Source organism: Trichomycterus rosablanca, chromosome 12, assembly GCF_030014385.1.
Source record: "Trichomycterus rosablanca isolate fTriRos1 chromosome 12, fTriRos1.hap1, whole genome shotgun sequence".
NCBI lineage: Eukaryota > Metazoa > Chordata > Actinopteri > Siluriformes > Trichomycteridae > Trichomycterus > Trichomycterus rosablanca.
This window is the reverse complement of record NC_085999.1, coordinates 35,155,323-35,175,708: the sequence shown is the minus strand read 5'-3', so window position 1 is coordinate 35,175,708 and position 20,386 is coordinate 35,155,323. Positions and strand designations below refer to the sequence as shown.

Sequence of the window (20,386 nt, the reverse complement as noted above, 5' to 3'; positions counted from 1 at the left end):
GATGGATGGATAAACAGGGATGGATGGATGGATGGATGGATAAACAGGGATGGATAGATGGATGGATGGATAAACAGGGATGGATAGATGGATGGATGGATAAACAGGGATGGATGGATGGATGGATAAACAGGGATGGATGGATGGATGGATAAACAGGGATGGATGGATGGATAGATGGATGGATGGATAAACAGGGATGGATGGATGGATAAACAGGGATGGATGGATGGATGAATAAACAGGGATGGATGGATGGATGGATGAATAAACAGGGATGAATGGATAGATGGATGGATAAATGGATGGATGGATAAACAGGGATGGATGGATAAACAGGGATGGATGGATGGATGGATAAAGAGGGATGGATGGATGGATGGATAAACAAGGATGGATGGATGGATAAACAGGGATGGATGGATGGATAGATAAACAGGGATGGATGGATGAATAAACAGGGATGAATGGATGGATAAACAGGGATGGATGGATGGATGGATGGATGGATGGATAAACAGGGATGGATGGATGGATGAATAAACAGGGATGGATGGATGAATAAACAGGGATGGATGGATAAACAGGGATGGATGGATGGATAAACAGGGATGGATGGATGGATGGATAAACAGGGATGGATGGATGGATGGATGGATAAACAGGGATGAATGGATGGATGGATGGATAAACAGGGATGGATGGATGGATAAACAGGGATGGATGGATGGATGGATGGATGGATGGATAAACAGGGATGGATGGATAGATGAATAAACAGGGATGAATGGATGGATGGATAAACAGGGATAGATGGATGGATGGATAAACAGGGATGGATGGATGGATAAACAGGGATGGATGGATGGATGGATAAACAGGGATGGATGGATGGATGGATGGATGGATAAACAGGGATGAATGGATGGATGGATGGATAAACAGGGATGGATGGATGGATAAACAGGGATGGATGGATGGATAAACAGGAATGGATGGATGGATGGATGGATGGATGGATAAACAGGGATGGATGGATAGATGAATAAACAGGGATGAATGGATGGATGGATAAACAGGGATAGATGGATGGATGGATAAACAGGGATGGATGGATGGATAAACAGGGATGGATGGATGGATGGATAAACAGGGATGGATGGATGGATAAACAGGGATGGATGGATAAACAGGGATAGATGGATGGATGGATAAACAGGGATGGATGGATGGATAAACAGGGATGGATGGATGGATGGATAAACAGGGATGGATGGATGGATAAACAGGGATGGATGGATGGATGGATAAACAGGGATGGATACATGAACAGGAATAGATGAACAGGGTGGATGGCTGGATGGATGGATGGATCAACAGGGACGATGGATGGATTGATGGATGGATGAACAGTAATGGCTGGAGTACTTTACTGTTGTAAGTGAAATACAGTCCAGGTGAAGAAAGAAATGAAACAAAGCACTATGCTCGGTCACCATCTAGTGGTGTAATGCAAATACAATATATGGACAAAAATATGTGGACACCCCTCCCCATAGTTAAATTTAGGTAAATGATAAGGTAAATGATATGCTTTTAACATTGTGACCACTTTCAGAGAGCCTCTTCAAGCATGATATTGACCCTGAGCAAAAAGCAAGTTCCATAAAGACATGGCTCAAGGTGGTGCAATGAGGAATCAGAAATTATTTAATTGGGAAAAAAACAAAACGTGTTATCATATGGAATGAGCATCGTTTTGAAGTTTTAGTCTAATTGCAGCAGGTGTGAAAGACTTTCTGTACCCTCCTTATTACAGCGTAGACGTGCCAGGCAGGAGATAAAGGTGCACCATTGTTTAATTAGATGGTCATGGAGAGGGTACGAGATTGCTCATGATATGCACCACCAGCTCCAGTAAACAGAGGCTGCTCTTAGATACAATTTTGACTCTGCATGTGTGATAGTGAAGAAAAATGACAGAAACTGTCAGTAAATAAACACCACAGTAATAATCAGTCCTGAACAGCCACTTTTCCTGCATGAAGCCGCAGTGACTCAGCATTCAGGAATACAGCTCAGGAAATCCAGCCAAACTCAGACAAAGCTACACTGCAAACTCCACACACTTCTCCATCAGAGAAAACACATACCATCACCCCTCCTCCTCCCCAGTGCATTCTGGGATACAGAGACACTGTTATGTAACAAAACACAACAAGGCATGGTGGGAAAATTAAGCCGAGCAGTTCAGCGTTAGAACTAGCAGCTTTCTTTTTCTCACAGCCAGAATCAACTCCAGTTTAACCTGGATCTGGATTCTAGGTGGTGGAAATGCCAAAAATAATGAGACAGACGACTAGAGGGGTGGGCAATTTGTAAAACAAACACTGAAAATCATGCATCAGGTGACCAAACTTGTGTGCTTTCAACTTTTTTGTTTAGCATTTTCCCTATTTGCTCCAAATGTAGTCATAACCAATTCCCTTTGCTGGTTTCACCATGCTCACAGTGGCCAAAGAGAACCACAAACCACAGCTTCTAGACGCCAGCAGTGAATTCACAGAGAACCTTGCTGCAAACGGTGTCACGCTCCACCCGTGACAGTGCCTCAACCAGACAGCAGGAGTCACTATTGTACTGGCAATAGGGAAACCCTACACCAGCGCTCCCCGACCTTTTTTGCACCACGGACTGGTTTCATATAAGATATTATTTCACGGACCGGTGGGAGGATTTAAAATAGAAGAACTATAGAATAGAGAATCAGTGTGAATCTGCAATGAGACACTGCTCCCACCTAGTGGTGATTGGGGACAATAACACCAGAAAAGTTTTGGAAAAACTTTTGGCTCTTGTAGTGATAGCTAATTTTTTATTCTTTCTGTGCAGCCCGGCAATAAATGACTCACGGCCGCAGCCCGGTGGTTGGGGACCACTGCCCTACACCACCTGCTCTCTTTCAGACATGGCTAATTGTGCCTGCTAAGCACCAGGCCAGGCTGTTACCACCTCTGAGAATAAAACACAGCAGCTTATGGCACCAGTTTCAGGTTGTTGTTTTTTTGTTGTTGGAACATGGCAATGTCCCAGTGCTCAAGGCAACCTCCATCAAGAAATAGACATAAAAGTAAATAAACCTTCACTCAGCCCTCAAAACCTTCACCTAGTTTCCTAGTTTACCTGTCCCTCTGCCTTAGAAAACAGCAGATAAACATCATGAAAATTATCATATAACTGGTCCTGTCAGAATCTCATGACCATTCCGTGAACTGTTATTACTGGAAAACTAGTTTCTTAACATGCTACTGTTTATTTTACCCAAAGGGGTAAAGGCACAGTAAAAGTCACACCAGGTAAGAAATAAAAACGTTTTAGAATTAACATAGCATGCTAAACAGGATGTTCTTTCCCTTTAACAACTCCAGAAGCAGACACATCACAGATCTTTGCGTCAGCATAAAACAGAGATCTGAGCAGAGTAGGACACCTACTGGTGAGGGCATAGTTGGGGTTTTCCAGCTCCATTCTCTGCATCTGTGCTTCCAGATAAACCTTGATGTCGATGCCCTTGGCGTAGGAGGATGAGTTGAAGAAGCGTGAAGGGATTTTGGAAGCAATATCAGGTTCTTCACGACCAAAGCCCAGGTTGTAGAGGATCTCCTCTGGGTCCTCTTCATACAGGTCCAACAACTCAGAAACACTGGAAGATCAGAGGTTAGAATAATGTAATTCTGCAGAACATAAAATAAATAGATGTAGCTCAGAGGTTTTGGGTTCATAAGAGACTTAAGCTGTATGCTGATGATACGGTGGTAGTAGTGGTTTTTTTTTTAACACTGCTCCTAGTTGACTTGCATTGCTAAACAAAATCTGAACCTCAGAAAATCTGTGTCCCATCATTTTTATAAAGTCCACCTGCTGTGTGTGTTTGCTGTGATACTTGAAGATATCAGGGTAGAATTAACAGTGTACGGTGCTGAGTGTTTCGGTGTATGTGGTTACCTGGATACAGTGCCACTGCTCTTGCCCGAGCCAGTGGAGTTCATACTGCGCCCCTTCTGTCTGAACTGACTCCTCTTTTCCTTCGCCTGCAAACTAGTAGCATAACTATGATACAAGAGAGAAAAAAGAACATGAGGGAGTATATATGCTCTTATGTATGTGTGTGTGTGTGTGTGTGTGTGTATATATATATATATACAGGGGTTGGACAAAATAACTGAAACACCTGGTTTTAGACCACAATAATTTATTAGTATGGTGTAGGGCCTCTTTTTGCGGCCAATACAGCGTCAATTCGTCTTGGAAATGACATATACAAGTCCTGCACAGTGGTCAGAGGGATTTTAAGCCATTCTTCTTGCAGGATAGTGGCCAGGTCACTACGTGATGCTGGTGGAGGAAAACGTTTCCTGACTTGCTTCTCCAAAACACCCCAAAGTGGCTCAATAATATTTAGATCTGGTGACTGTGCAGGCCATGGGAGATGTTCAACTTCACTTTCATGTTCATCAAACCAATCTTTCACCAGTCTTGCTGTGTGTATTGGTGCATTGTCATCCTGATACACGGCACCGCCATTGGATGCACATGGTCCTCCAGAATGGTTCGGTAGTCCTTGGCAGTGACGCACCCATCTAGCACAAGTATTGGGCCAAGGGAATGCCATGATATGGCAGCCCAAACCATCACTGATCCACCCCCATGCTTCACTCTGGGCATGCAACAGTCTGGGTGGTACGCTTCTTTGGGGCTTCTCCACACCGTAACTCTCCCGGATGTGGGGAAAACAGTAAAGGTGGACTCATCAGAGAACAATACATGTTTCACATTGTCCACAGCCCAAGATTTGCGCTCCTTGCACCATTGAAACCAACGTTTGACATTGGCACGAGTGACCAAAGGTTTGGCTATAGCAGCCCGGCCGTGTATATTGACCCTGTGGAGCTCCCGACGGACAGTTCTGGTGGAAACAGGAGAGTCGAGGTGCACATTTAATTCTGCCGTGATTTGGGCAGCCGTGGTTTTATGTTTTTTGGATACAATACGGGTTAGCACCTGAACATCCCTTTCAGACAGCTTCCTCTTGCGTCCACAGTTAATCCTGTTGGATGTGGTTTGTCCTTCTTGGTGGTATGCTGACATTACCCTGGATACCGTGGCTCTTGATACATCACAAAGACTTGCTGTCTTGGTCACAGATGCGCCAGCAAGACGTGCACCAACAATTTGTCCTCTTTTGAACTCTGGTATGTCACCCATAATGTTGTGTGCATTGCAATATTTTAAGCAAAACTGTGCTCTTACCCTGCTAATTGAACCTTCACACTCTGCTCTTACTGGTGCAATGTGCAATTAATGAAGATTGGCCACCAGACTGGTCCAATTTAGCCATGAAACCTCCCACACTAAAATGACAGGTGTTTCAGTTATTTTGTCAAACCCCTGTATATATAAATATATATATATATATATATATATATATATATATATATATATATATATATATATATATATATATATACACACAGTATATATATATATATATATTAGGGCTGTCAAACGATTACAATTTTTAATCGCGATTAATCTCAGAATTTCATATAGTTAATCGCGATTAATCGCATTAAAAAAAAATCTGTGTAAATGTTATAGAAAACAAGGATTTTTAAGTGAAATGTTACAATTAAAATGGTGAACACATTTTATGCTAAATGTACTTATGTTAAAAACTGCTGGGACAAGAGAAAACTGTAAGGGAGTTTTATTCACTCACATACTAGGCAGTAATACTATCCAATGGTTTGATGGACGTTTCTACACGAAGTGAGTGTGTTTTGACCCTTTGGGGCTTCCATAGTTCATGGACAACGTGCTTGACTCAGCTGTCCGGTATTCTTTACCGTAACAGAATAAGTTAATAAAGTGTTCTGCTCCCGACAACTTGTGAATATAGCGTGTATTTATTTCTTTATTATGCAAGTGCAGATGCTACGACGCTCTTTTACATTTTGTTAACAAACCGCAAATGAAAAACGGTGACATGTCCGACATTAAAACGTTTGTTCTACCAGTCAAGTCTCAACATGAACTAGAATTTGCGTTAATGGCACTATTTATCTTAATCGCGTTAAATTGAGATTGCGTTAATGCGTTATTATCGCGTTAACTTCGACAGCCCTAATATATATATATACTGTATATACTGTATGTACATTTCTATACAATATATATAATATATAGAGAGAGTATACACATACATATAGGCCAGGTAGATGGATATTTTTTAAGAATGAAAGCTAAACTATGGCAATATTTCTTCAAGGTTACAATGGGTGTGGTCCTACCCAAAAACAGAGGACACAGACCGCCTAGAAATGTCATCAATCTGAATCTAATCTCAGTGGTGCTAATGGCCACACAGGACGTCTACATAGGCATGATTGGCTATGTCCTGGGAGGATGGCCAAACTTTCAGGGGGGTTGCGTTAGGAAGGGCATCGGGTGTAAAAACTTTAAGTCAGGTATTCCAACCAAAATGATTTAGCCCAAAGAAAGCATACTATTACATTTGTTATAGTACGAACAGGAACATTTAAACCAGAGCAACTTCAATTATCAGTATCATTAACAGACCTTAATAAAGAACATACTGATCAACCACAAGTTTTAATGTTGCTCCTCACTGAGGTGAACAAAAACTGACCAGACAAACACAAACAATAAAAATGATAAGGGTTTGAATGATATGACAAGATCTCTTACCAGTGGTCTGGCTTGGCCGTGCCGTTCTGGAGAAGATTGGCTATAGAAAAAAAGAGACAAAAAGAGTAAGATGTCACTAAACTGTAACCTGTTCAAATTGGTATAATCACACAGGATTTTCTTCCATATCCTTTTGTGTCATTTTTAAACTAGCCAATAAATATTTACTTATGCTGATAAAGAATTACTTAATGTTCTTTTGGCTAGCAGTGGTTTCCTTATGATAACTGCCTTTAACTGAGGCTAGAGTCATCTGTAGTTCCTGTCAATTCCTGAATGTGTGGAAAATTTGGAGATAATAGCCCTTATTGTGGTTCGGTGGAGTCCTAAAACCTTGAGATGAACTTGTTTTTTTTCTTTTACTTTTTACAGGATCCTCTGGAATTTCCTTTGTCCAGGCTTTAAGGTGACTGATGGTAGGCTTGAGGAAGAGTGAGATATACTGTATATACTCTACAGAGTTTAAATCAACCCCGACAGCTTACCAGTTATTATTAGTGGTGATTATGCATGGTTCTTTGTGTAATATGGTTTATTTAATGATCTGAAATCATTCAGCATGATTAATCTGCAGTAACAAGAAATCATAATGGGGGGGAATTACTTTTCCACAGTACTGTTTCTGTTAACATACACAACTTTCTAGATTACTTGGATTACTTAGCTGCCAGTCAGATTATTGGGATTATTAGCATGCAGTTCTAATAAATACATATATGAGTCATTTATCATTTACATTTTCAGCATTTAGCAGATGCTTTTATCCAAAGCGACTTACACATTGAGCGGAACACAATGAGCAGTTGAGGGTTAAGGGTCTTGCTCAGGGACCCAACAGTGGCAACTTGGTGGTGGCGGGGCTTGAACCGGCAACCTTCTGTTTACTAGTCCAGTACCTTAACCACTGAGCTATCACTGGCAAATCATCTGCAAATCATCTGATTTTTCATCTGCAAATCCCTTTGAAACCATAGTGTAGGTAGAGAAAGGACGCTGCTGATAAACTCAGTGCGTCGAGGAGGTGAAATGAGTTTGTCATTGCACTTACCCTCAGCTCCCAGGGACAGGTCATCTTCAAAGCTACAGCCGTTCCTTGGAGGACCTGCAAGGAAAATAAATCCAGTAAACCTGAAAAACTGCCATGATTAAACACCAACAAGTGACTAACAACTGGCGACTCAGCAGACTGGCGACTGTTCAGCAAGGCGTCACTACCACATTCCCATAGGTCTGGTGGGCACGTCTTATCTACACTGTGATCCTGATCAACACACGCTGTGTGTCTTGCTTTCAGTTCCAAAGTTCAAAAGGAGTGGTGGAGCAGAAAGTTACTCCAGCTGATAAATCTGCAGTATTTACAACGTCCTGAAAAAGTATTCAGCCCCCTGCTTTTCTATTAATTGTCCTACATACAAGCCCAATTCCAAAAGAATATCAAATCTTAACTGATATAAAGCTTTGGCTTTGCGTAGTAGGTTGAACAACTGTGTTTACTGACGATTATAGTAATTACAGAACAATTACAGATTGCAGTGCAGTGCAGTTTGAGAGATTAAAGCTCACCGCCATTCAGTGTTAGTTAGATTTCTCTATATTCTCAAATCATTTTAATAATAGTATGACCTGTAGATGGTCCAGTCCCAACATCTTATAACTGTGCATGGAGAATCGTTGTTTTCGAAACTGGTGGAATTCGATTAATCCTTACTAGTAAACAAATGTTACTGTTCCTTTTATACTAAAGACAGCATCACCTGTTTGGGTATTTTGACAGAATTTCTGGTCTTAACTCCCTCTCTCCAGTCCCAACATTTTTGGAACATGTTGAAGACATCAGATTAGGAATAAGCATCTACACCTATCAGGCATAACATTATGACCACCTCCTTGTTGCTACAGTATACTCACTGTCCATTTTATCAGCTCCACTTACCATATAGAAGCACTTTGTCATTCTACAATTACAGACTGTAGTCCATTTGTTTCTCTACATATGTTGTGCTGGTATGAGTGGATCAGACACAGCAGCGCTGCTGGAGTTTTTAAATACCGTGTCCACTCACTGTCCACTCTATTAGACACTCCTACCTAGTTGGTCCACCTTGCAGATGTAAAGTCAGAGACGATCGCTCATCTATTGCTGCTGTTTGAGTTGGTCATCTTTAGACCTTCATCAGTGGTCACAGGACGCTGCCCACGGGGCGCTGTTGGCTGGATATTTTTGATTGGTAGACTATTCTCAGTCCAGCAGTGACAGTGAGGTGTTTAAAAACTCCAGCAGTGCTGCTGTGTCTGATCCACTCATACCAGCACAACACACACTAACACACCACCACCATGTCAGTGTCACTGCAGTGCCGAGAATGATCCAACACCCAAATAATACCTGCTCTGTGGGGGTCCTGTGGGGGTCCTGACCACTGAAGAACAGCATGAAAGGGGGGTAACAAAGCATGCAGAGAAACAGATGGACTACAGTCAGTAATTGTAGAACTACAAAGTGCTTCTATATGGTAAGTGGAGCTGATAAAATGGACAGTGAGTGTAGAGGTGGTTTTAATGTTATGGCTGATCGGGGTACTTATGGAAAGACCATTAAATATATATTGCACAATTTGTTTTTTATTAGCATTTCACCTACTTTAATCACTTTTTAAAAAAGTATTCAGGCCTACTTAAATTATAGGACTATTTCTGATCTCATGCAACAAAACATCTGGCCAATAATTACTTTTTATTTACATTTGACAGAGTTTTGTCCAAAGCAACTTCAAATCGAGACAGAACAAGTTTAGGTCACTGAGGGGTAAAGACTGTGTTTAGGGATCCAGATGTGGCAGCTTGGCAGTGGTGGGGTTCAAACCGTTGACGTGGTCCAACTAACAGTCCAGTACCTCAACCACTAAGTTGTTACAGTCTAAAACTCATCCTAACTGCACTGGTGGACTAGTTGTTTTTAACCATTTAATAAGCATAATCAGATCATTCCTTTGTGGGGTCTGTTAGTATGGGTGGAACTGAGTAAAGTCAATCACAAAGCAGTGGTAAAAATATGAAGTTGTTTCCACACTGACCCTCTTAACATAGTCAGCAAACTGTAAAAGGGTACAATGCCGACCGACACCCAAAACTGTCGCACTGAGTAACTGTCGCCCTGAGTCAGTGACAAAGTTTGTTTATTAGGATTTTAACGTCATCAGAATCAGAATCAGAATCAGAATCACTTAATTTCGACAGGTATGTTACACATACGAGGAATTTGCTTTGGTGATACACTCAATGATACACACAATAGTCCACACAGTAGTACACACAATACACATAATAGTACAGACAATTACACATGTATGACATGTAACATAGATCATATTTAACAGACCCCACAGCACACGGACTGTTAACCAGTATTTACCAACATTTGCCCAACAGAACAACTTTGGTTAAAAAGTGTTACAGCTCTGGGGAAAAGTGTTACAGCTCTGTTAGCGTGTCTGGATGTGTTTGTTTTTATTGTCCTGAGTCTTCTGCCAGATGAAAGAGTTTGAAAAAGGTGATGTCCAGGATGAGAGGGGTCTGCTGTAATTTTGCCGGCACGCTTCAGCACTCTGCTGTTGTAAATGTCCTGAAGCGTTGGCAGACTACATCCAATGATCCTCTCCGCTGTCCTGATTATACGGTGGAGTTTGGCTCGTTCATGTGATGTTGAGGAACCAAACCAGATGGTGATGGACGATGTAAGGATGGACTCTATTATTGCTGTGTAGAACTGGATCAGCAGACTCTGGGGCAGGTTGAATTTCTTCAGCTGTCTCAGGAAGAACATTCTCTGCTGAGCCCTCTTGGTGATGGAGAGCGTGTTCTTTTCCCACTTTAGGTCCCTGGATAAGGTGGTGCCCAGGAACTTAAGTGACTCCACCACTAAGGCCATAGAGCCATTAATTGTGAGGGGGTGTAAGGAGGGTGCATTGCGCCTGAAATCCACCACCATCTCTACAGTCTTTTGTGTGTTGATCAGCAGGTGGTTGTCGCTGCACCAGGAGACCACCTGCTCGAATTCCTTTCTGTAGGCAGACTCGTCACCATCGGTTATGAGGCCCACCACAGTGGTGTCATCAGCAAACTTAAGGATCTTTACAGCTGGTTCCTTAGAAACACAGTCATTGGTATAAAGACTGAAGAGAAGGGGTGAAAGCACACAGCCTTGTGGTACACCAGTACTTAGGTTCCGCTGGTCTGAAGTGTGTTTTCCTAGCCGTACCTGCTGTGTCCTATTTGTCAGAAAGTCCATGATCCACCGGCAGATGGCATCCGGCACTGACAGCTGGGACAGTTTGACCTGCAGCAGCTCTGGCACTATGGTGTTAAAAGCCGAGCTGAAGTCCACAAACAGAACTCGAACGTAGGTTCCAGGACTGTCGAGATGCTGTAGCATGAAGTGCAGGGCCACGTTGACTGCATCATCGACAGATCTATTTGCTCTGTATGCAAACTGCAGGGGATCCAGTAAAGAATTTGTGATGGTCTTCAGGTAGGCTAGGAACAAGTGTTCGAAGACCTTCATGACTACAGATGTCAGGGCTACAGGTCTGTAATCATTCAGTCCAGAAATGTTCGTTTTTTTGGGGACTGGTATGATGGTCGATGTTTTGAAGCATGAAGGAACTGAGCAAAGTTCTAATGATCTGTTAAAAATGTGAGTGAAGGTGGGTGCCAGTTGATTGCTGCAGTGCTTAAGGGTGGATGGAGAGATTCCGTCTGGCCCAGGAGCTTTTCTCACCTTTTGTTTCTTAAACAGTCTGTTAACGTCCCGCTCGTTGATGGTTAAAGGAGCCGGGGACAGAGGTGAGAGAGCCATGGTGGAGGAGGAGGATGAAGAATTGGCTGAGAAAGGCTGAGAATTGTCCTTATTGTATTCGAATCTGCAGTAGAACTCGTTCAGGTCGTTGGTGAGTTGACGGTCATTCAGGACCTTGTAGTTAGTGATCTCTTCGAGGCCCCTCCAGACTGAAGTTGGGTCGTTAGCAGCAATCTGGCTTTTCAGCTTTTCTGAATATTCCTTTTTTGCTGATCGGATACCTTTCTCCAGCTTGTATTTGGCCTCTTTGTAGAGAACTCTATCTCCACTCCTGAATGCTGACTCCTTTTCCCTCCGAAGCTGTCGGAGTTCAGCCGAAAACCATGCTTTATTGTTGCTGTATTTTACCCGTGTTGTAGTAGAAATACAGCTGTCCTCACAGAAACTGATGTATGATGCTACAGTGTCTGTATATTCATCCAAGCTGTCTGTCGCCTCCTCAAAGACAGACCAGTTTGTGGATTCAAAGCAGTCCTGTAGTATTTCGATGTCTTCGCTGGTCCACTTCTTCACTGTTGTAATGACAGGCTTGTTAGTTTTGAGTCTCTGCCTGTATGTGGGAATGAGGTGAACGAGATTGTGGTCGGAATGTCCGAGAGCCGCACGCGTGACAGAGCGATAGGCATTTTTAACAGAGGTGTAGCAATGATCCAGAATGTTTCCTTCTCTTGTGGCACAGGTGACATGTTGCTTGTATTTCGGCATTTCTTTGGTAAGATTTGCGCTGGTAAAGTCTCCCAGGATGATGAGCAGTGAGTCCGGGTTGTCCCTTTCTACTTTCATTATCTGATCGGCCAGCAGTTTTTACATGTTTTACACTTTGGTTACATTCATGACAGGAACGGTAGTTACTCATTACACAAGATTCATCACTTCTCAAGGTTATATCAAACACAGACATGGACAATTTAGTATCTCCAGTTCACCTCACTTGCATGTCTTTGGACTGAGGGAGGAAACCGGAGCTCCCGGAGTAAACCCACGCAGACACGGGGAGAACATGCAAACTCCACACAGAAAGGACCCGGACCACCCCACCTGGGGATCGAACCCAGGACCTTCTTTCTCTGAGGCAACAGTGCTACCCACTCAGCCACCGTGCCGCCCCAATGACTAAAAGTGATGTTTAGAGATCAACATGAAAGAGGTAAAAGAGAATAGTAGTGTTGAGTGATTAGCTAAGTATCTGAGTAAAGTTGAGTAAAAATACAACAGGCATGTGACATAACAACAACAACAACAAAGCCTCATCGCTCGATTCCCAAACACACATCATCACTGAAGCAAGCACACAATACATGCAGCTCATACAGTCAACATGTTACAAGTCAGTCGAAAGAGAAAGAAAAGCTGACCTGAGAGTGCCGAACCTGTTACTAATGTGATAAAGAACCGGAAACTGAAACACTGAGCCATGTACAGTGTATCACAAAAGTGAGTACACCCCTCACATTTCTGCAAATATTTTATTATATCTTTTCATGGGACAACACTATAGAAATAAAACTTGGATATAACTTAGAGTAGTCAGTGTACAACTTGTATAGCAGTGTAGATTTACTGTCTTCTGAAAATAACTCAACACACAGCCATTAATGTCTAAATAGCTGGCAACATAAGTGAGTACACCCCACAGTGAACATGTCCAAATTGTGCCCAAAGTGTCAATATTTTGTGTGACCACCATTATTATCCAGCACTGCCTTAACCCTCCTGGGCATTGAATTCACCAGAGCTGCACAGGTTGCTACTGGAATCCTCTTCCACTCCTCCATGATGACATCACGGAGCTGGTGGATGTTAGACACCTTGACACCAGTTTTCGAAGGGAGGGGATCATGCTCTGTTTCAGAATGTCACAGTATATGTTGGAATTCATGTTTCCCTCAATGAACTGCAGCTCCCCAGTGCCAGCAACACTCATGCAGCCCAAGACCATGATGCTACCACCACCATGCTTGACTGTAGGCAAGATACAGTTGTCTTGGTACTTCTCACCAGGGCGCCGCCACACATGCTGGACACCATCTGAGCCAAACAAGTTTATCTTGGTCTCGTCAGACCACAGGGCATTCCAGTAATCCATGTTCTTGGACTGCTTGTCTTCAGCAAACTGTTTGCGGGCTTTCTTGTGCGTCAGCTTCCTTCTGGGATGACGACCATGCAGACCGAGTTGATGCAGTGAGCGGCGTACGGTCTGAGCACTGACAGGCTGACCTCCCACGTCTTCAACCTCTGCAGCAATGCTGGCAGCACTCATGTGGCTATTTTTTAAAGCCAACCTCTGGATGTGACGCCGAACACGTGGACTCAACTTCTTTGGTCGACCCTGGCGAAGCCTGTTCCGAGTGGAACCTGTCCTGGAAAACCGCTGTATGACCTTGGCCACCATGCTGTAGCTCAGTTTCAGGGTGTTAGCAATCTTCTTATAGCCCAGGCCATCTTTGTGGAGAGCAACAATTCTATTTCTCACATCCTCAGAGAGTTCTTTGCCATGAGGTGCCATGTTGAATATCCAGTGGCCAGTATGAGAGAATTGTACCCAAAACACCAAATTTAACAGCCCTGCTCCCCATTTACACCTGGGACCTTGACACATGACACCAGGGAGGGACAACGACACATTTGGGCACAATTTGGACATGTTCACTGTGGGGTGTACTCACTTATGTTGCCAGCTATTTAGACATTAATGGCTGTGTGTTGAGTTATTTTCAGAAGACAGTAAATCTACACTGCTATACAAGCTGTACACTGACTACTCTAAGTTATATCCAAGTTTCATGTCTATAGTGTTGTCCCATGAAAAGATATAATGAAATATTTGCAGAAATGTGAGGGGTGTACTCACTTTTGTGATACACTGTATGTGCATGGCCTGTTTTTTATTTATTTTTTAATTCTTACTATCTCTTTTATGCTGTAGGTAACGTATGTACAGTAGGTCGGCTGTTTTTGGCTCTGTGCTGCAGCAGGGATTAAGCATAAGCCTGGTTTACCTGTGATGACGTCGAACCTTTTGAATCTACACCCACTTCAACACAGATTAGATCTTTTCAGCAGTGACCTTGGTGACTTGCCCGATTCCAACACTCACACAAAAGTGCCTCAGATCAGGCAGCTATTTCTGGCTTCAGAAGCCATCATTTATTTTACCTTTTGGTTTTTAATTTTGGTATTATTATTATTATTATTATTATTATTATTACGTAAGTACTGTATGTGTGTGTGTGTTTTTGACACGCCTATTACCAACAGGTGTGTAACATTTTCTATATACCATAAAATATGTGTCTAACTTGGTGGCAAAAGTTTAGGGAAGCATGCAAGTTCCTATGTGAATTAAGTAACATCATAAAGACATGGTTTGGTAAATGAAGAGCTTAGGAACAACAATTTAAGGCTTCCCACAAAACTTTGAATTATGTCTGTGGGAATTTGTGCCCATTCATTCAGTCAAAAGTGCATCTGTATGACTGGCTACCGATGTTGCTCAAAAAAGCCTCAATTGACATTCAAGTTCATTCCAAAGCTGTTCAGTGGGACTGAGGTCAGGTCTCTGTGCAGGACACTGGAGTTTCTTTATACTGAGCTTTTCCTCCCATCATTACAGAGCTTGCTTTGTGCACAGGGGCACAGTCATGCTGGAACAGGAAAGGGCCTTCCCTAAAATGCTGCTTTAAAGTCGGAAGCATATAATTCCCCTTATGTAATTGATTTATTACCACTGTTAGCAATTGTTGTGGCTGAAACACTTATATTCAAAAATTAAAAACATGAAATGAAACATACACTATTGACACTAGTATTTACACACTAGCTAAATTGAAATCAAACTAGTCGTAAAATAAAAAGCCTACATGTATTTTTACTGACAGCTTTACCCTTGTCAGTTATTGTGGGTCCAGCGTTTGTGAGGGACATCAGTCTGTGCACAAATCAGGGGAATAAATGTTGTAAAGTACCCACATTTTTTGAGCTACAGACTTGTGGTGTAAGAATCTGGTCATATTAAATTAGTCACCATACAAAAAAATGACACCATGACTGACTGTAGGTCTTTGTATAACTATTTCACCTGCTTGTTTATTGGGACGTGAGAGAATACACTTCCTTATGTGTCGAAATATGAAGTAAACTCCCAAACAATCTTTGCTCCTCTAAAAAAAAGTTTCAGTGCATGAAATATGACTGCAGGGATTCATGTTCATTCAGAAGAGCATTAGTAAGATTGAAATCTTGCTTTTAGTCAATGTTCCAATACATGCCAAAACAGATATGGTTCTGTGCAGGCGATTTCACTCACCTTTGGTTGTACTGCTGGACTGTTCATCCAGAGATGCTCCGAGAGGAGTCCTGCAAACACAAACATTTCACATAGGTTACAACAATGTGGCTCTGTAGTTAGTGTGCAGATGCTAGACTGGCCTGCCTGCAGTCCCGATCTGTCCTCTGCTCCGCAAACGTCTGGAGCTTTACAATGCTTATTATAGAACATCGAGAACAACCAGACCAGGTTCTTAGTTCCCAGCGAAAAAAGTGACGTAACACATTGGCCCCCGTCCCAACTTTTTGAAATTGTGTTGCACCCATCAAATGTAAAGTATATATATACATTATATAAACAAGTATTGGGACACTTATTTATTTAAAAATTAAATTCTTTCGATTCTTTTAATTGTTTATTCTATTTTTATTGCATTTTCCAATTTTCATCCAAATCTTGTCTAGCCTATTTATCTATTTATCTAAATTGGCCAATTCTTGGCAAGCACAGAGTGTGGAAATTCAAGACAAAGTATTAACTAGGTAGCATGACTGCTAACACAATGTGGACAAAGTAACTAAACTAAGCCGCAACCTCTTTTTTTCTACTTTATTTTTTATTTCTGCATTTTCTTCTTAATTCTCCCAATTTTTAGCTTAGTCAATTTGTCTTCCGCTGCTGGAGGATCCCTGATTGCAGTCGAGGTGGGTATATTGCTGCTCACGCCTCCTCCGACCCACACACAGCCCCTTAGCGGAACCTGGGCGCCAAGCCGTGACCTTATAAATATATTAGTAGCAAACCTCCTGCCTTCAAACCAATGTCAGACAATAAAGTGAGTTGAGTCTGCTACATAACTGATGGCTGTAAATGTGTAGAGATGTTCCAAACTGTTTTTGTACTTCCCCCTGTAAACCAGTAGAGGCACTACAGCTAAAGTCTGAATAGAAATGCCTATGGTTTTAGAATGGGATGGAAAACAAGCTTATGGTCAGGTGTCCACATACTTTTAACCATAAAGTCAATGTTCTAATACTGTATCTGCATTTAACAGGTAAACATGTCAACGTTTAAGGATCAGTGCAGCAGCATTAATGAGCCTGTGCAATCAGACAGTGATGTCATCAGTCCATTTCTTTCTTTCTTTTTACTTTTCTCCTTTTATTTTACAGTGATTAATAGCCTTTAATAAATAAAGCACTGTGCCCCTGCTGCGGTTATCAAAACGATATAAAAACAATCCAATATTACTATTACTGGTTTTGATAACCAAACAGTGACACTTTTATTTGACTTTGCATATTTTATTGATCTGTGTAAAATAAAAGCCTAAATAAGAATTATTTCTTAGGTGTGTAGACTTACAAAACGTTGCTTTTGCTTTCAGATTCCACTTTCATCCAGACACCCGCGTCCTCCAGAATCATGAGAAACCAGACAGAAAACACACCAACATGCAGCGGCTTTACCGACCAACCATAAACTCCACGTCCCGCAAAACACCAACACAAACACTCCACAACCTCTGAGACATCCTATACATTCCTTCATTTCCACAAATCTACATATTCAGACTGTTTACCAGCAGAGAATCTGAATAAAAGTCCAGTGAAGAGTTGCAGCCATGTGTCCCCGCTGCCTCCTGGACTGCAGTGTGTACTCACGACGGAGTGCTGATAGAGAGGGAATGGTTTATTGACCGAGTGTAGGGTGTGAATGCTTAAAACCTGCCCCAACCACTCATATGCTCTGATCTGTTTGTCCGGGTCACATGATGAGTTGGAGAGTAATGTGACTGCAGAACTTTACTCAGAGGTGGCCATGTTTTTAAAGGGTCAAGGATCCATTCTGGGTTGAAATAAATATAATGACAACTGTTATATGTATCAAAGCATGATGGTGCACTTTATTGCCAAAAGTACACATTGTATCCGCCCCACTGGTCTATAAAATCTATTTGGGAAAGGCCCTTTCATGGGTTGAAAAGTTTGACGTGAAGGAACTTCAGTGGTATGCAGAAAAGCTCTGACCTCAACTCCACTGAACACCCACTTTTGGGAACTGGACCATCAATGGCGAGCTATGTCCTTCTGTTCAACATCAGTGCCTGACCTCACAAATGCTCTTTTGACAGATGCTCTCCAGTTTGATAGGGAAAGTCAGACTACAGGTGATAAGAAGTGGCGGAGGGAGCGTTTGGTGATCCAACTCTCCTTGATTAGATTGGGGGATCAGGTCACAATTCCAACACAATTCCACAATCGGGAACTGGAAACGACCATGACCAGATTGGGAGATATTGGGAAGGTCGGGAAATCCAGAATAAAAAAAAACCACACACACAATTGGTACAACTTACTTAGAATAGAACTAATTGCCTTGCCAGACCAGAAAACTGAACTGCACAATATACAGGAAGCACGAAAGCGTTCACACCAGATCTGAAACGTTCAGCAAGTCACCCAACAAGAACTGTATTTTATAGCCAGGCAGCCCAAAGCTCTTTGTTTCCCCCAGCAAGACCAATTCAGCTTCCACCACCACCATCAATCCTACTGACAGCATTAGCATGTGAATGCGGTGAGTTATGTAATCAGGATCTTACCTGCATTCTCTCAGCCAGCTGGTTATTTTGTTAGGGATCGGACCTGGAGAAAGAAAAGAAAAGACACGAGGGATGTTAACAGTGAGCCACGTACCCACAAAATGCATTAACATTCCTACAGTCAAACTCAACAATGGAGAAGCAAATGAAGCCCAACATTGTCAACCCTTTACAGACAGTCATGAGTCCATCATTAGCCTTGCGAGGTCAGACACTATACTCCTAACAGGACTCGGTGGTGTGATGTTATTGAATATTTTGGGTTTACAGTGAGCTAAAATTGAGCAGTGACTATACCTACAGGTTCCCAACTGAGATCCACAGCACATATAAAATATGTCAAACTTACGTTAACAAGTCTCAAAAGTGAATGTTTCAGAAACAGACTTAACATTTGATTAAGTTCTTTTAAAAGGGTTTTGATGTGCTGTTGTACGTTTTTGCATCTTTTTTCATGGGTAATTATTTATTCATTTATTGTTTAACGCCATGTTTACACTTTGGTCATTCTCATGGCAAGACAGGTACCTAGATTTTGTAGAGGTTATTTATTCATGTCCTTTGTCTAGTGTCCTTTCTGTGTTTAGTTCTAGATGTGTATTATCAGTCTTGTATTTTTTTCAAAATCGTCATGGGTACACAGCTGAGCATTTAGCTCCACTGCTATTAGACATTTCCCTAATGCTACAGAGTAGTCTGTGCTTTATGAAGTCAAGCCTACATGTTAAACTTTGCACATGTGGATCAGTGTTTTAGTAGAAAGGTAGAAAGTCTGATTAGCTTATAATAAGCATGCTAATGTTATCAGAAAGAGCCACTGCATCTCTATTCTCTGATTAGCATGTTTAGTTAGCACTTGCTCGAAGGCAAGCCATAGTCTAGTGGTTAAGGCACAGGACTAATAATCCAAAGGTTGCTGGTTCAACCACCACTGCTAGGTTGCTGCTGTTGGGCCCTTGAGCAAGGCCCTTAACCCTCAGTTGCTCAGACTGTAACTGTAATGTAAGTCGCTTTGGATAAAGGCGTTTACAAAGAAAATGTAAATGTAAAGACACGCATCAAGGCTCTTTTCTGTTCTAGCACCCAAGTGGTGGAATGAACATCCCCTGTCCTTTCATACATCTGAGTCTCTCACTGTCTTCAAAAAACGATTATAGACCCACTTCTTTACTAAGCATTTAGGCTTAGCAATAACATGCTCTTACTTACCCTCTATATCAAAATACAGAAGGTTAGTACAGTGGTACCATGAAACTTGACGTCAATTGGTTCTGGGAATGGCGTTGAGTTTAAAAGGCGTTGATTTGTAAGGTATTTTTTCCCATAAGGATGTATGGAAAACCCGGTAATGTGTTCCGTGGTCCTTTGGAACTGCATATATTTTAGGCTAATGTAAAATAATGGGGTTGATTTTGACACTTATACAGTGTATCACAAAAGTGAGTACACCCCTCACATTTCTGCAAATATTTCATTATATCTTTTCATGGGACAACACTATAGACATGAAACTTGGATGTAACTTAGAGTAGTCAGTGTACAGCTTGTATAGCAGTGTAGATTTACTGTCTTCTGAAAATAACTCAACACACAGCCATTAATGTCTAAATAGCTGGCAACATAAGTGAGTACACCCCACAGTGAACATGTCCAAATTGTGCCCAAATGTGTCGTTGTCCCTCCCTGGTGTCATGTGTCAAGGTCCCAGGTGTGAATGGGGAGCAGGGCTGTTAAATTTGGTGTTTTGGGTACAATTCTCTCATACTGGCCACTGGATATTCAACATGGCACCTCATGGCAAAGAACTCTCTGAGGATGTGAGAAATAGAATTGTTGCTCTCCACAAAGATGGCCTGGGCTATAAGAAGATTGCTAACACCCTGAAACTGAG

General features: G+C 41.9%; 1 protein-coding gene across 3 annotated transcripts in view; it reads right to left on the bottom strand.

Moving 5' to 3' along the window:
- itprid2 (ITPR interacting domain containing 2) overlaps positions 1-20,386 on the bottom strand; it is a 74,012-nt gene that overhangs the window by 19,844 nt on the left and 33,782 nt on the right. For 2 of the 3 annotated variants that reach the window (XM_063006141.1, XM_063006140.1), the window contains exons 3-8: positions 18,496-18,538; positions 15,930-15,979; positions 7,817-7,870; positions 6,769-6,808; positions 4,006-4,110; positions 3,495-3,703 (exon numbers count right to left, since the gene is read on the bottom strand). In XM_063006141.1, coding sequence (XP_062862211.1) covers positions 3,495-3,703; positions 4,006-4,110; positions 6,769-6,808; positions 7,817-7,870; positions 15,930-15,979; positions 18,496-18,538 — 501 coding nt within the window. Of the gene's footprint in view, positions 1-3,494; positions 3,704-4,005; positions 4,111-6,768; positions 6,809-7,816; positions 7,871-15,929; positions 15,980-17,255; positions 17,501-18,495; positions 18,539-20,386 lie in introns of those variants that run through there. The other variant, XM_063006142.1, reaches the window with a different exon arrangement.